Source organism: Erigeron canadensis, chromosome 7, assembly GCF_010389155.1.
Source record: "Erigeron canadensis isolate Cc75 chromosome 7, C_canadensis_v1, whole genome shotgun sequence".
Taxonomy (NCBI): Eukaryota; Viridiplantae; Streptophyta; class Magnoliopsida; order Asterales; family Asteraceae; genus Erigeron; species Erigeron canadensis.
Window position 1 is genome coordinate 28,260,552 of NC_057767.1, and position 17,353 is coordinate 28,277,904.

Here is a 17,353-nt window from a genome sequence, read left to right on the forward strand (position 1 = left end):
TTGGTTTTTTTAACCAATTACTAAGAGTCTTAGACCATTTTTCATTATAGGGTTAAATAATTTCTCTCATAAATAAAAGGCTAAATTATTCACTTTTAAATTTTTGAGAGGTATTTAAAGCTTTAATTACCCCTTAATTTTGAAACGAAGACCCTTGATAAAGATTTAATCTATTATGCTGAAGGATTTATTTTCGTGGCAATTCATTTTATCCGCACTTGAGCAAATGCAATTCACACAAAAGTGGATTACTTGGATCAGAGGTAATATTACTTCAACAGTAGCAAGTTAAACAGAAATCAAACACAGGAATTCGGGGCATATCGGGGATCACCGCAAGGTGACACCGAATTTCCCACCTTCTTTCCGTTGAAGACATGATAATCATAGGTAATTGGCCGGTTACCCAACAACCTCAGAAACATTAAAAGAATAATGTGTTGCTTCGACCCAGTCTCTGGTCTTGAAGTAATCTGAATAAATCTAACCCAAGCGACTGCACAAAGCTTAAACTGGAATTTGGGCTCGATTCCTTTTAACCACCTGGCCTTTTGTATTGAGGGTAACAGATCTAGAATGCAGGATAAGTTGAAGAAATGGGTACATTAATACTCATTTCCAGATATCAGGACTTATGCAAAGGGAAGTGATCTGTACACCACCAAACATGTTATATAGTATTGTACAGTACAACACTCTAAAGCACATTTGGTGGTGTACGGTCAAAAACATATGATGTACAGATCATCTCCCTTATGCAAAAGCCAAAAAAAAACAAAAAAAGGCTAAACTGGGCATGCACAAGCTACAGACGTATAACAAAGAAATGGGTACATAAATATTAAATATTAAGAACAAAGCAGGATAAGTTAAAGAAATGACGATTCTAGCTTCCAATTTATCAAATTGGATCACAACATCCATCCCAGAAAGTCAGAAACTAGAATGAGACACAAGCATCTCAGGAAGAAAGATCTTTTATTTTTTTCCCACTTTTTATGGCATCCAGATATTCATATTTATGGCAAAAATGTAATCGGATCCTGTGGTCAACTCACTAAGTCTTCTTCACTATCACAACAGCCAACGACCTTTCATACTTGGTCTTCTCAACTCGCAAGGCCTGACTTGGATTTTGGATATGGGTGCTACTTGCAGAAAATCTCAAATCCATTTTAAATACTAGCACTACTGTCATCAAAGGTAACAAGCATCTTGAAGAAGGTTTTGACACTTCATGGTTTTTGAGTAGGAGACTTTCATTCCTTGAAAGTTTTAAGTGATAGAAAAACATAAATGGCAATTAATTATGCTAAATGTGATGGCAATTAGTTATGCTAAATGTGTAAATCCTTAACACAATCTAAACAAACAAAGTGTACCAGACTACCATAGCAAACGTAGGTATCGATATCAATAAACTACTAAAAATCTGGCTCCTAGTTTGCAGATCCAAATCCTATCAAGCGATTCCATAACTCGGATGATAATTTACAACAGAAACATATTAAACATCAAAAATGACCAAGCAAGCATATCAGAGCTTTAGCCTACCCCTGTAAAAGGATATGAACTTACAAATGGTAATGCGTTAGTTTTATCATCACTGCACAAATGGAATGCCAGAAGGAACCCGTTTAGCAAACTCTTCATAATCCCCGAAAAAGCGTCTCAAGAAGTACTCCTCGTATGGTATTCTTCTATGAAAAAAGTTCCAAACAACTAGCGTAAATGCAATGGTTGCCAACGGGTTACACAACATTACTTGCGTACCAACCGACCAAATCAAGAAACCCGTGTATCCCGGATGACGAACAATACTATAAACTCCATGAGTTACCAACTTATGATGTACCTCGTGATGTCTCTGAATAAGATGCGTAAAAGCCCGTCCAGCAGTTATAATAGCAAGTTTCCTTATAACTTCCCCAACAACGACCATAACAAGTCCTAAATTGCTTATCCACCAATATTCCTTTAAACCAGGGAAAAAGTAAAGTTCGAGTAAATATTCTAGGACGGAAAGGATCATGGCTAAGATGTATTGTTGGCTGATTAGAAGCGAGTTAAGGGTTACGTTAGATTTCCCGTGAAATATGATTGCTAATAAGTATTCGGAACCATGGAAAAAGAATACGGCAAATAACATTTGTGACAATTGTCTGGAAGCAGTGTAGCCGAATACGTCCATCAGATGTTGATTCAACGAAACTTTTTCAGATAAGATGAAAGGTTCAGTCAGATGGGTTTTAAGAATTTGTGGTTAATTACTAAAGGCAAGGCTCAATTCACACCTGGAAACGAAGACGGGCTGTCCGCAAATTCGGTATTTATGTCACGAACAAAATTCTTCAAAAGGGACATTTCTACAACAAAAAAAAAGGGAAAAAAATATTTTTCAGCATATTAGGCTAAGCACATACTGGATATTAAAAAACGCATCAAGAGAATTTCATCAGAACTTGTACACTAAGTGAAACTAAACAATATTATTTTTAAAATCAAAGGCCTTTATCAATTGAATGGAATTAATTATCAAAATACAAAAATAGTGAGGCTAAGTTTTAATTAATTTAGGGGAAAAAGAAAGTTAGGCAATCAAAACCTAATTAACTAGATGCAAATATAAATGGATTTACTTTTTTAAAGGAGAATGCTTACATAAAAAAGATGATGATGGCGGCGCCGGTGGTGACTCCGTCGCTGAAGGGAGGTTTGTCAGTCACGTGAGATCTGAGATGGGCGGGGGTGGGTATGTGTGGCCCGTGTGGGTCGGGAATATAAACCTATGTATTTATTTGTTCAAAAATATTTATTCTTAGTTTTATCACTTTATTAATACTATGTTATAAAAGAAATAGTTTTTTTATTTATAGAAATGTTAAAAATATATAATATTTTTACTTAGTACCCTTTAAAATATTTTCACATACACTATCCCCTAACATTAATTATTAATATACACTACCAATCCATTATTTTTTTCAATATATTTTCATTAACCCTTTATATCAATTATTTACACCACTCGACGTCGCCTCCACCACCAACACTCGCCCCTCCACCACACTGTCGCTGTCACGATCACCGCCGCATTGTGCGGGTAACGTGCTAGTCTTTTTTAAAGAAAATTATCCTAATCTTAATCTCTTTTACTGCATTTGGAAAGAAAGTTTTAATTTTTGAATTATTTGACAATTATGATCATTCCTATTTATACTTACGTATGTATGCATGCTATATTTATTGTATTTTTTTTTATCTATGTAGTTTACTATATTAAATATGGTTGCTATAATATATATGTATTATCAATGAGGCGGGTAACGTGCTAGTTTTTTTTAAAGAAAATTATCCTAATCTTAATCTCTTTCTACTGCATTTGGAAAGAAAGTTTTAATTTTTGAATTATTTGACAATTATGATCATTCCTATTTATACTTACGTATGTATGCATGCTATGTTTATTGTATTTTTTTTATCTATGTAGTTTACTATGTTAAATATGGTTGCTGTTATATATATATGTATTATCGAACCTATGCTAAAGTATTGTTAGCTTGCATGCTTGCTATTTTTTTCCTACGCTTAATGTAGTCGGGTGATACTTAGCAGAAAGGTATATCTTATTATGCTATTTTTGGCTAACAAGTATGATAACTAAAACATTTACACTTTCTGACTCTTATCTCTTTGTGGCCAGAGATCCTTATGCAAGCAGTCTCTTTACCTTCGGGTAGACACAAGACTGTCTACAGCTCACCTCCCCCATAACCCGCCTAGGAATCAGGTTTTATTGTTGTTGTGTGATATTACTAGTTATATCATTTTTTACAAATAAAAAAAAATTTTTTTTAACTATATTCATTTCTAAATATTTTACATTTGCACTAGCAAAAACACATCATAATTTTGTTATATATTCTATAAAATAAATGTATATTTATGCGAAAAGTAAGCGTGATGTTGTCTAACAATTAACTTAGGTGGAAAATTCTCACATCATAATTTTTAAATATTTTTATAAAATAAATACATGAACGATTTTATACATATATGCGAAAAGTGAGTGTGAGATTGTCCAAAACCTAACTTAGGTGGAAAATTTTCTCACATCGTACTTTTTAAATAATTTTTATAGAATAAATATATAGACGCTTATTTTATACAAAAAATATATATATACAAATATTAGATGTAATGAGTTTTTCATCCAAGTTGGGTGTGAGACACCTCGATATTTACTTTATATATATATATATATATAAAGAGAGAGAGAGAGAGAGAGAGAGAGGTGAAAGTTATTTGTAGTACATGTACTTTTTATAGTACATGTGTAAGTTAACTTAAATGCTTCTTTTTCCTTCTTCCTTCCATCTCCGACCACCACCACCATGATCACCTCCAATCACCACCATGATCCTCCGATGACGGCGATCATCTCCGGCGAGACTTACACATGTGTAAGTACAACTTTTTTAGCATTTTAGGGTTTAAATTTTTTAGGTTTTTTCCTTCGCGAGACAACCACCACTAGCCTCCATCATCTCCGACCACCCCAACCACGACGTCGGCGCCGGTAGCAAGGGTTTCGCCCGTACCGTAGCAAACTGTCACCATCTCTTAGATCGTCGTCCATCAAATCCATACGATTCTCATATGTGTTCCTTGACGGTCAGTTTAGAACGGATAAGGGCCTCTGGCCTGTACCGTATCCACCCGAAAACGAACATGATTCTCGCCAGAAAGTTAACTGCCGTCGCCGGATGATCATGGTGGTGGTCGGAAATGATCATGGTGGTGGTCGAAGATGGAAGGAAGGAGGAAAAAGTGTGTAAGTTAACTTACACATGTACTATAAATAACCCACACCTATATATATATATATATATGAGAACTGAAGGCGGGGTTGTCTCACATAGTCACATCCAACTTGGATGAAAAACTATCAATTTTATATTATTTTTTTAAATAAAATAAGGAGTTCATTCATTTATCTAAAAATGTTAAAAAAAATTAAGATGTTAAGAACAGTGGTGAAACCAGGATTTAAAATGACTCGTGGCACAATTTTTTTACCACTAGCTTTGTATCATCGTAAAGTAACGATAATGACTAGAGTTTCACGAATTTTAACATTTTAAAGATTTTTTTTTTTGTTGTTTTTAGCAATTTCTATGAGTTTTTCGGCATTTTAGTAGTTTTCATTATTTATTTAGTTGCACGAGTATGTATTTATAAGTTTTATAAATAATCTTTTTTAAAATTTTAGAGTTTGTTATATTGACCGATATCTCATATTACCTTGACCCGTAACACCAATAAAGAATACATCATTTTTCAAAAAAATTACACTACATCAATTTAGTGGACCCATAACTCGAGCTACTCTTAAACACAATGTGATTTCACCCATGGTTAGGAAGTCCTTTATCTAAGTTGAATATTAGACAACTCCGCCTTCATTTTACTATCAAATAATAACTTATGCTTACGTTATAGGTCGAAACACAAATACACTTTTTTTAAAGCGCAATGCTAATTGCTAAACATACAGACTAATTACAAACAAATCTTTTCAAACTTATGTGTCAAATTAAGTAAACCAATTAGATATCAAACTTTATTTTCTTTCATCCTTCTCTTACCTTATTTTATTGGTAACAACTTAATTTGTAAAAATTTGTTTGTATCTTTATTCTTTCTTTTTTTCAAAATGGTGCTAATATCATAACAAAAGCTATAGACAAATATAAATATAATAACCTGGTTAAATAATATGTTCTCAAATTTAATACAGAAAAACAAGGGGGAATGTTGGCTCAGATTCTTTATTTTTAAAAGGCGAGAAATACTAGAGAGTAAAATCAATAATGGATCCAAAAGGATACCTCCGAGTCACCCACCAAGATTCTAACCGAGTCACTCAACTCATCATCCCACCACAACCACCTCAAGCCTTACACAGCTTCTATGAAGATTGCACTCTCAAAGGCATTCGAGTTGACCGATTCCAACCCGGTTTCATTTCTTGCTCTTTCACTGTCCCCTCTCGCCTTACTGTATGAACTTACCCCCCACTATTTAAACCCTTTGTTATATATTTATTAATTTATTTATATGATTATTAATTATTATATATTTATATGTATGTTTTATGATGGATTTATTATGCATAGGAGTTCATGAAAATGTTTTAAATTATAGTTTGATAAATAGGTTTTGATAGTTGGATGCATACGATTAGAAAAACATGACTAGTTTTAATACGTTTCTATGTGGTGGCGAAACCAGGATTGAAAGTAACTCACGGCACAAGTTCTTTAGCAAATTTGTACCCGGCTACCCCTACATTGTATATACGAGTAGTTCTTTGCCTTTTTTTATGCACTTTTTTCCTTTTCTTTTATATGTTTGTGATAAGCAATGTTATAATTACAAACAAATTTATACAAACTCATGTGTCACCAATGAAATGAAGAGAGATAATGAAAAAAGAAAGCTTTTGGGATGTACCTTATGTACTTGTCCAAGACTAGTCCTTGGACTCGTCCTCCATTGAACACCGTGGGGTTGGACGGGTCCTTGGACTCGTCCCCCCATGGACGAATATTTAAGCATTTTTCTTTTTTTTAATTTTTTTTTTTTTTTGTGAGTGTATAATTAAATAAAAGGTGGGTCCAAGACTATTCTTTGGTATAAGGTTGGATTTAGAGGGATTAGTCCTTGGATGGTTTTTTGTTGATGTGGCGCTGATTAGGATTAGTTCTCTTGAAGACGAGTCTACGCATAAGGCAGCCTTTTAGAAGCAACCCAATATGACTCGTCTTTGTTTGTCCTTTGCTCGTTCGCCATCCAGGGACGAGCGAAGACCACTGGGTTCGACTCGTCCCTGGTTCGTCCTTGTGTTACTCTTTCCCATGGGGATGAGTTTTATTATGCTTTTTTCTTTTTTTTTTTTTTTTGAAATTTGTAAATGTACAATTAAATAAAAGGTGGGTCCAAAACTAGTCCTTAGTACTGGGCTTGTTTAGAAGGATTAGTCTCTGGAGAGTGTTTTACTGATGTAGGAGACTAATCCTTAGTACTGGGCAGTCCCTTACATGTAATTGGTCCACTTAATTTGCCACATCAATTTGTAAATGTTTGTTTGTAAACTTAGCATTTTTATTTTTATTTTATTTTTGTGAAAATGAAAAACAGGATAGGAATGGAGACATGGCGGTGGGTGCAATTGCAAATTTAGTAGACGAGATTGGTGCAAGTGTGATATATGAAAAAGATGCACCTATGCCTGTTTCTGTTGATATGTCTATATCTTACCTTTCAAATGCCAAACTTAATGTAAGTTCTAAGTTTAACCTTGAATTATGTTAAGGTACTCTTCAAAGATATGTTTGTTTGTTTGTTTGATGTCATTTAACATGCATATATTGTTAACGAGCATGAAAAATGTGTTCATTCATCCGTTTGTCTATGTTTAAACTTAAATACACATATATGAGCAACCCCTCCTGTTTGTGTTCTTTTGGTTCATTTACATCCCTATATTCCTGACTTCGGTTTGTACCCAACAAATAGTATATATTGGGCTCTCTTAAATATTTGACAATGCCCATGATGGGTGATTAACTGATTATGTATTGTTCAAAATTGAAAATGCCCGTAAAGAAAATGTTTAAAATGATATAATTACTAGTTCACCATGACTTTGAGCTGAGATGTTACATTTAAGATGGCATTATAGAAGAGATTTTAGAGATAGGTTATTTGTGTATATGATTATGTCAAAAGGAATTTGTACCCTGTTGGCAGGATGAGTTGGAAATTAGTGCAAAGCTTCTAGGTAGAAAAGGGGCGTATAATGGAACGCTTGTTGTTCTGAAGAATAAAACAACTGGAGAGATGATTGCGGAAGGAAGACATTCATTGTTTCGTAAAACAAGAAGCAAAATTTGAAAACTAAATCTCTTCTGGTTAGAAAATCTTTTACAGTTTGTTGGCCATATGTATAGAAGAATAAAGCTGCTTAGCTGTGTAGTAGGAGCAAAAACAAGTTTATTATATTGACTAGTATGTATTATGTAATCAATAATATAATTGTGTATACTTTGTCATATGCATTCATATTTGTTTCTATGATTACGAGTTAGGCATAAAGTAATGTTGAAAATCCGATTCATGAAACGTTGGTTGCTTTCAGGTTAGTTGTTTTTCTTTGCCTCTGCTCATCAAACATGTAGTAACTATAAATTTATGTCGGTCTCATAACCTGAAGAGGCTCAAAGATCTTGAAAAAAAGAGCGAGAAGCAGCTGTCGATTAGCATAAGTTGAACAGACTAGCAGGAAAAACCAGTTGACCTGCAGGTTGGTCACGTTCAGTTTTTTATGTTCTATCCGGTCTAGAGTTTCTAAAAGTTACATATGTAAAACTGTTATCTGATCCATATAACCTATGTGATAATGAGTTTAACTAGTATAACAGACAGATGCCCAAATAAGACAATCCGGCTAACCTCAATTGGGTCGGCCAAGTTATTTGGGTAGAGTTATATATGACACCCCTGGTATATGTATCGGATAGTGAATGGGGTTTATCATCAGGTTTACAATCCCAAAAAACTGGTGCATCAAATTATATATCTTCATTATGTCTTCTTCCAGATGAAAGCATTCTCCAAAGATAGAACCAAATTGAAAATCATGTCCAACTCCAAACTCATCTCCCTACGATTCTATTTGATCGTTCATCTGTCAATTTCATTTGCTTCACTACTACTCCGATAACATCTTCCAACTGCAATGGTGATTGCAGGTCTGCTACGGATGATACTTCTTTTGAATGCAACTCCTATCTACGGAACTCTTGTTGCGAGGAACACAGTAATCACCGAGATGATTACTTGAGAAAGACACATTCATTGTTTAGTTGAATGAAAAGGAAAAATCTGAAACCAAGTTTATGGTATATTGTTGCCAAATATACGGCATACGAGCATACTTGAAGCAAAAAATTGTTGAGTTTTAATCCAATGTTTGTAATATTAAATCCATACACATTTTTGATCAGTTTTATGATTATATTATCCTACAAGATGAACAATCTCTAATAGGGGAAAGATAATTTGAGACCAACTAAAAAAAGTCCAAAAAAGGACCATTGATTTTCATAACTTACACACCACCATCATCATGTGTATTACACATGATTTTCTGGTAGGCCCGTCGCCGGAAAGTCTTAGTGTTTTTATAAAAAAGTCTTGTATATCGTAGTAGATGATGATGTTGTACAAAAATCAATGGTCCTAGTTGGTCCTAAAATAAGAGATGGTCTCAAAATATCTCACCCCATCTCTAATATATCTAAATATATACGAAAGAGAAACCTTAATTCCAAAATCGAGAAGTTTCAATATTTAAATGAAGCTCAATTTTTAATTAGAATTATTAGATTAAATTTAAATATAATATATTTAAATATAATCATTAATTATGGAAAGTAATTTATTACGAGTACAATTTATAATTTAATGATATAATTATGAAAAATAATTTCTAAACTTTATTTTAATTCTTTAAAAAAAACGATATGTGATATTCACTTTATCTAAACCAGGAAAAATCAAATTCGTGAAATTCGTATAATTGAAACTACGGGTCTTTAAAATATTGATTCACGTCAAAGAAACCATAACTCGAATGGAGCCGAAGTGGAATTGTTTATAACTAGTTTAATTCCCGTGCAACGTCCGGGGTTAAACTTTTTACGTGTTTTTCGAGTGTGCCTTAAAGACTCATACCAAATGCACGCATTATATACCCTTAACTTCATATATTTTTTATAATTTATTTTGTTTTACCTAATTAGTATGTATGTACCTGATCTTTCAAGTTATTCCATTTGAAATTTATAAAATACGATTAAAAAAAAAATGCTTAACAAACCGGCTTTTAATTACTTTATATTTGTTTAGAGCTGCATATGCAACTTCTTTACTCTACATTTATAATCAGGTTAGCCTAGACTATGTTTCTTCTGTACATAAAAGTTATTATCTGTCACTAAAAATCCATTTACAATTTAATGAAAGTTCTTAATATAAAAATGAAAAGAATTTGATAAACCAAATCCATTTACAATTTAATGAAAGTTGGTAATACAAAAATGAAAAGCATTTGTTTTGCATGATTTTTTTTTCGTAAAAGGATAAAATCTCAAATTAAAAGATGATAATGAGACGACCTTTAAAAAATCAAAGCTGCTGAGATATAATTTTTTTTAGCCAAAATGGATTGCAAGATTTTTTTTGGCTCAAAGAAAAAATTGTTATTGATGGGCCAAGTTTGGTCCGTTTTGAAACTTAGAAGTTAGAATTTCAATTTAGTAAAGGGGTGTCTAATATACTGTTAACAGCAGGAGTTACCTGCTGTCTTCCCTCACATACAGGGGGTTGGGTTTTTTATTATAACATGTGTGACATACAGGGGCTGGGTTTTTTATACTTTTAACAGTATTTAAGATTTTCCCTTTAGTAAAACGGTATGAAAAACCCCTCACATACCAATATTTTAATATTTTGAATAAAAGTTTAACCCCCCATGATTTTTATGGTTTAGAAAAAGGTATGTGAGAAGTTTTTCACCCAACTTAGGTGCCTAACAGCCTCATATTCCTTTTCCCCTTATGTTAATTGCGAAAAGCACTGTATAGTTTTGTAAAACGGTGTGCTATCAAACACCTATCCGCTCACACCCATAGTATATTTCTGGCTTCCTGTACTCTCACCTTTTTCTTTTTCATTTCTCAAGCTGCTTTCCCTTCTAGGGATAACTGCAGAAAATAGAAAGCATCTTTTGACGAATTCACGAAAATGACAGTGACTTTTTAAAGTTTTAATATTTAACAATGAACTTTCATTTATTCTGGAAAATAGTAACATTTTATACGTGTACATGATGACGTGAACATTTATCAATTATGTGGCATTTTTTAATGACATGACATTATTTTTTATTTATTTATTATGTAACTTTTATCAGTCATGTCATTTTCCCTCAAAAATGACATAGCTCCGTTTTAGTTTTGGTTCCGGAAAGGTATTTCTTCTCGCATTTTCTTCTGAAGCTAATTCAACTTGATTTTATCGATTCCCGTTGAGTCTCTTCCTATTTCAAGCATTGAAAAGCTGAAAAGTTGTGTATGAAGATCTTAATGGAGACATAGCTCTTCTTCGTCTATCTCGAGATTAAAAATCTCTAAAATTAGATGCCAAAACGTCGTTGTTTTAGCCGGAGGGAGATCCTGAGGATGTTCATGGTGAGACGACAGTTTCATAGGCCGGATCTGGACCGTTTAAGAATAGTCGTCGACAGATGACATAGATCCAGATAGCGGAGATCCAGAGGTTAGCTCAAACAGACCGCTGGCGGTTTCTAAATTAGTTGAAGAAATCAATAAGAAACCACTTCCATCTCCAACATTGCCGCCGTCGGTGTTAGAGTAATCTGACAATAAATGAGAGTTTATTGCTATAAAGTAAAACTTTTAAACGTCACTGCTATTTTCGTAAATTGGTCGAAAGGTCATTTCTATTTTCTGTAGTTATAAAGTATGTCACGTCATTAAAAAATGTCACGTAATCAAAAAATGTCCATGTCATCATGTACGCATGTCAAATGTTACTATTTTCGGGAATAAATGAAAGTTCATTTCTAAAAGTAAAACTTTTAAAGGTCACTGCTATTTTCGTGAATTGGTCGAAAGGTCGTTTCTATTTTATGTGGTTATCCCGATTTTTAATGTCGTAAAGGATGCCTCCTTTTTCTTCTTTGCTTTATAAGTTGTACGCGCAGTTTAAGAATTTGAACTATGAAAAGTCAATTGTTTTTGATTTTTTGTTTGTGTGTGGAAGAAGAAAAATAAGAAAGAAAAAGAATTGTTTGTGTCAATAAGCGATTTTGAAGTGGTTTAGCGCTTTGTTTGTTTGAATGTCTTGATTGCTTTGCAAATGAGAAGATGTATGTCGGTTATGTATAGATGTGGAAGCGGAAGAAAGAAAGATTAAAAGTGGACAGGAAAAGGTGAAACAAAGGCAAAACTCAAGAATGGAGTAATGAAACGGTCGCTGTACCTGCGACCATCGGTGGATTTTTCTTGCGGTGGGTATTGCTGCCGATGATTAATGAACAATGTTCGGATTTTATTGTAATTATTATTCTTGTTCATCCTGCACAGTTGTTTGTTGCTACAGTACCGAGTTGCTATAGTGTTGCTTTGAGTTGTTATAGTGCTGGTTAACCCGACCCGGTACTGTAGCACCCGACTTTTGGATTGTTATTATATATAATGATTTGGGTTTTTGCTTTGCTTTGAAACCAAATCTATCTAGAAATTGGATTTCCATCTCACTTGCAACTATTTGATTTATAAACCAAACTAAATCAAAGATCAAATTAACTTAATTTTATATATGATCAAGGTTTAAAAACTTGTAATTCAGAATCGACTTAACAAAGGAAAAGTCTGTTGCTTTTGAAGACTCGAACTTGACTTGGGGAGTACCCGGGTTGAGATTTTACATCTAAAAATAATGATTTTTGAAATTATATGTGATCTTAGTTTATTACAAAATTCAAACTTTAAAAAAATTGTTTAGACACAATCACACAAACTTGAAATTTAAATATAATATTAGTTAATAGATTCATGTATTATAATCATTTTGTCCTAACAAAGTTGGAGAACTCGTGACTCAGATTGACGAGAAGGTGGGAAGAGAGAGAGGGGGGGGGGTCAAGAGTCTATTTCGAGTACTCAGTCAAATGGATATTAACTAAGATATAAACAATAGAGATTATTGAATATTATGGACATTTAATATCTAAATAATTTAACAATATTGAATTTTCATAAGAATTTACAGATAAAAGGTGTAAGAGCATGTGTAATGGTGAAAGGATGGACAAGGTGGAAGGTCTTTCACCCTAGGTTGTCGAGATCAACGATTACAAAAATTGTTCTAGTTATAAGGTGGAAAGATAGTCCACTTTGAAAGGAATTGGTGGAAATTTATGAGCATCTCTCATCATTCACTTATTTCATTTACACTTTTTCATACCATGTTATCATTATTACGTTCAAATGTAACACACAAATATGTCTCACAATACCTTATAATATACCCACATAAAAATAAAAACAAAATAAGATAAATAATATTAAAGAAAAAATAACCTCGCATCTTGACAATGGTGGATGTTCTAAGGGGCCTGAAGGGTGGCCACCCTTTAGTTTTTTCTCAGATCTATAAATTGTTCAAAGAAAAAAAAATATATTTCTTTAGATTTTGTGACTTTCGACACCCTATTAAATGAGTCATGTTTCGTCACCATAACCTCTTTCACTTAAGTGAATACACCTTCACCTCTTCAATAACCATTTGCACCAACTCCCTTCGCCCTTCTTTTATTTCACCTTTCTTCGTAAAGATGAAAATCAATTGTGAATGTTGGATTATCTAGCTTATATTGTCTTAACTAAAATAGATATAAAATTAAAATTTTCAATAAAAAACCCATATCATTAAGAGTTTATTTAAAAAAAAAACACAATTAAAATATATGCGAAAACCTTGCGTTAGATATCAAACCTAAGATGCTTTATACAAAATTGTTTACCTAGAAAAAAATAAAATAAAAATGCGGCGACAACGATAGATGACGCCGGTGTTGGTGACCTAACGATGTGTTTATTAATCTGAAGGTAATTTTAATGAGGGTAATGTAAAAGTAATTGATTTCACTATAAGTATTATAAGTATATTAGGTAGAGATATTTAAATTAGTTAATAAAAGAGATGGGTAATTTAGATATTTCAAAGGCTGAAAGTTAAAAGATGAGAAAAGAGTGATTTGCTTTATAAGGAAGTATAGATTAGATGCAATTAATGATAAGTTGGTGTAGTGGCTTGGAGTTCCCTTGTTGACTTATAGGTCTTAAATTCGAATCCTCATTCAACCAACTTTGAGATGTATGTAGTCCTTCTATGAAAGTTTGACTTGGGTATACCCAGGTTCAAGTCTAAGTGTGCAGAGTTTACCCATATCAATCGTCGTGCTTTCAGATGGATTAGTAGAAATTTTCCCGTATTGAGTATTTGGAATAGACATTTTTATTTTAAAATAACTCTCTAGCACATACTAAGTTAATAACACAACAAGACAACTTATATTATATTTCTCGTTGTCAAAATATAAAGTTTCAAGCGAAATTCATTTTCTAGGAAAAAAAAAATATTTTGGGTTGGAAGTTGGAACGTAATACATCTAGTGGCCCACAAAAAAGCTCAAAAAAAAACTTTACCAACACACATGACACATCCCAAGAGCCAGAACAAGTGGCCAACAACATATGGAATTGTTGTTCAAAATAAAAAAATAAACAATGGAATCCAAAAACCCAAGAGAATATCTCCAAGTAACCCGACAAGATTCAGACCGGGTCACCGGAGTCAACATCTCCCGGCAGCAATCAACCGAAGCAAACCTTAGCTTCTATGAAGAATTCGCCATTAGAGGGATTCAAGTTGATCATTTCCAGCCTGGTTCTATATCTTGCTCTTTCGTAGTCCCACCTCGCCTTACTGTAATATATCCATCCCCAGTTTTTGTTTATTTGATTATATACGTTTGCTATATATATATATATATATATATATATATGGAAAAACCAATATGCTGCTAGAAGATGTCTTCCATGCTTCCCCTCACAAACTCCCCCACCCCCACCCCCACCCGATGAAAATCACATGTGTACATACAAAATCATCCCCTCACAAACTCCTGGAAGTAGGCTGCTGCTAGAAGCATAGTTGTTAACCCCATATATATATATATGGGGATAACTTGGATGATGTTAACATTATTTTGGTTGGATGATGTTGCTCTCACAAACCATTAAAAGTCATGGGGGGTTTTTGACATGGGTAGAAATTGATTTAAGTGAGTTTGTGAGAGCAACATCATCCAACAAAGATGATGTTAACATCATAAATCATTTTCCCTATATATATATATATATATAAGTGAATGTTGGTTGTTATGTACTTAAAACTTAGGTATAAAAACCTCACATACTAATTTTTTAATATTTATTTCACAATGAATAATGTTTATATATATTTGTATATACAAGTTTTGATGTAGGTGTGGTTTTATGTATGTAGGATAGGAATGGATATTTGGCAGTGGGCGCGATAGCGAATTTAGTAGATAAGATTGGCGCAATGGCATTTTATGAGAAAGAAACTGCTATGCCTTTATCTGTGGATATGTCCATTTCTTACCTTTCTACTGCGAAACTCGATGTAAGTTGTTTGGAGTGTATTTACTGCTTAGGAAATATTGGGATAGACCGTTCTGACAAACGAATGATACAATAAAACTATTGACTACATATCTTGGTCGAAGATATTAATGAAAGGAATATATATATATATATATAGTATGTTAATGTTAATCTATAATATTGGCGTTTATTTAGCTAGTGATTTTGTTTATTTTCGGTTGGATAAGTGGCTCTGGATACAGAGGTGAAGGGTTTTATCCTCATGCCTTGCAAGGCTGGAGGTCCTTTTCTATCTTAGATAGAACCTCGAAGTAGCCTCTCTACGTCGTCGTGGTAGGGGTAAGGCTGTCTACATCTTAACCTCCCCTCTACACCGTTGAGGTATTGGAACCCAAAACGAAGACGGCATTAGGTGCTTACTTACTAGTGGTGTTTCAAAGCATGTAAACTATGTTTTGTTGTTGGAAATGTGAGGAAATGAAAGATCTTTTAGTTCATCTATGGAACTAATGTTGCGTTTTTACTGAACCTAAGTTAGCTTCTCATCCATAAAATAAGAGAGTTAATCCTACAAATTGTAATTTTATTTATGAAATAAGTGTCGTCAAATTGATGAAAATGTGTCAATGTATTTTGTGAATAAGGTACCAAATATCCAACGATGTACATATGTCATGATAAAGAACTCGGTCACAAACATTGATTTTTGGTGAAATATTTCTTAGAATAGCAGGATACCTTACGGATTTACATCTTTTGAGGTACCAGCAACGTAGTACTAAAGTTATCAATATCGGTAATCATGACCAAAAAATACATCGTTTAATGGGTCACTACAAATAAAAAACAAACCCTAAACTTATGCGTTTGCTAACATAACTACCATGATGGATTGTAGCAAGATTCAGTTAATTTTCTTACTGGTACTGTATTTGGTAAAAATATGTAAAGCTCTGTTTTTGCTAGCAATTAACCCCATTTTGGAAAGATTGTTTTATTATCTGCTTATGTTTGAAATCATATTCTGCTGGCAGGATGAGTTGGAGATAAACTCAAACCTTTTAGGTAGAAAAGGGGCATATCATGGAACTCATGTTGTTTTGAAAAAAAAAACAACTGGAGAAATGATTGCTGAAGGACGACATTCATTGTTTCGTAAGCCAAAGAGTAAAATTTGAATATAGATTGGTCTTCTGGTTAGAGGACATTATTAATTCAAAACACTTGCTTTTGTCGTTTGTTGCGTCTTTGTATAATAAGCTCCACAAGCGAACAAGTCTGCTTTTTTTCGACCCCTGTCCGATGAATAAGAAAATTAGCTTAGCTTCTGCATATTCTGATAACTGATGAATATGATCATCGAATGAAAAAATGTTGGCTTCACACCGAGGGAACCTATAAGACAAAAATCCGACAAAATGTTCTATATCTTTATGTCTACATTTTAAGGTGGTGTATGATATTAGTATATAAAATTTCACTTTCATTGTACTAATGATATTAATGTATGAAGAATTCAGGGTGTAATATGAGATCTCAAAGCTTACAATAATGTTACAGCATTTTTCTCTTTTAAACGTTAATTTGATGAACCTGTTTCAACACTCTCAATCCACCAGCCCGTTTGACACGTTAGATAAACAGGTTACAACTTACAAGTGCCATGTTTGCGTTACATAAGTTAGACTTGTCCATGTTAGGTTCAGTTTTTTCAACATGATTAGCCAAATGGGTCATATACAGGTTTGGTGATATCTACCTGCCAATCCAATCCTGAATTGCCCCTTACTTGGTACTAGGACATTGGTTAGAACAATATGATGGTGTTGGTGTAGGGAGTACATCGTGATGGCGTAACAGGCGTCTGTTTAGATGCCTATGCTCAACAATTTACCTTCTTGGCAGGAAGAACTGGAGTTTAGTGCAAAACTGTAGGGTGTAAAAGTGGCTTATAATGGAACCCTTGTTGTTTTGAAGAACAAAGCAACCGGAGAACTGATTAGCGA

At 33.4% G+C, this 17,353-nt stretch overlaps 3 protein-coding genes across 4 annotated transcripts; 2 read left to right on the forward strand and 1 right to left on the reverse strand.

Moving 5' to 3' along the window:
* Nucleotides 1-1,307: 1,307 nt before the first annotated feature.
* Nucleotides 1,308-2,789, reverse strand: LOC122607575 (protein-S-isoprenylcysteine O-methyltransferase B-like). The gene is made up of 3 exons (XM_043780582.1): nt 2,662-2,789; nt 2,295-2,366; nt 1,308-2,211 (listed from the first exon to the last, which is right to left on the reverse strand). The coding sequence occupies exons 2-3, from the start codon at nt 2,362-2,364 to the stop codon at nt 1,604-1,606; spliced, it is 678 nt and encodes a 225-aa protein (XP_043636517.1). The 5' UTR covers nt 2,365-2,366; nt 2,662-2,789; the 3' UTR covers nt 1,308-1,603.
* Nucleotides 2,790-5,811: 3,022 nt separating this feature from the next.
* LOC122607744 (acyl-coenzyme A thioesterase 13-like) lies at nt 5,812-9,029 on the forward strand. 2 transcript variants are annotated; one of them, XM_043780772.1, is made up of 4 exons: nt 5,812-6,062; nt 7,204-7,344; nt 8,204-8,368; nt 8,817-9,029. In XM_043780772.1, exons 1-3 carry the CDS (start codon nt 5,874-5,876, stop codon nt 8,333-8,335), a joined length of 462 nt encoding a protein of 153 aa, XP_043636707.1. In that variant the 5' UTR covers nt 5,812-5,873; the 3' UTR covers nt 8,336-8,368; nt 8,817-9,029. The 2 variants fall into 2 exon arrangements, with proteins under 2 accessions (XP_043636707.1, XP_043636706.1); XM_043780771.1 differs by lacking the exons at nt 8,204-8,368; nt 8,817-9,029 and adding an exon at nt 7,816-8,137 and having other exon boundaries at nt 5,818-6,062.
* A 5,350-nt stretch (nt 9,030-14,379) lies between these two features.
* LOC122607391 (acyl-coenzyme A thioesterase 13-like) lies at nt 14,380-16,924 on the forward strand. The gene is made up of 3 exons (XM_043780353.1): nt 14,380-14,645; nt 15,226-15,366; nt 16,382-16,924. Exons 1-3 carry the CDS (start codon nt 14,445-14,447, stop codon nt 16,523-16,525), a joined length of 486 nt encoding a protein of 161 aa, XP_043636288.1. The 5' UTR covers nt 14,380-14,444; the 3' UTR covers nt 16,526-16,924.
* The last annotated feature ends 429 nt before the right edge of the window (nt 16,925-17,353 follow it).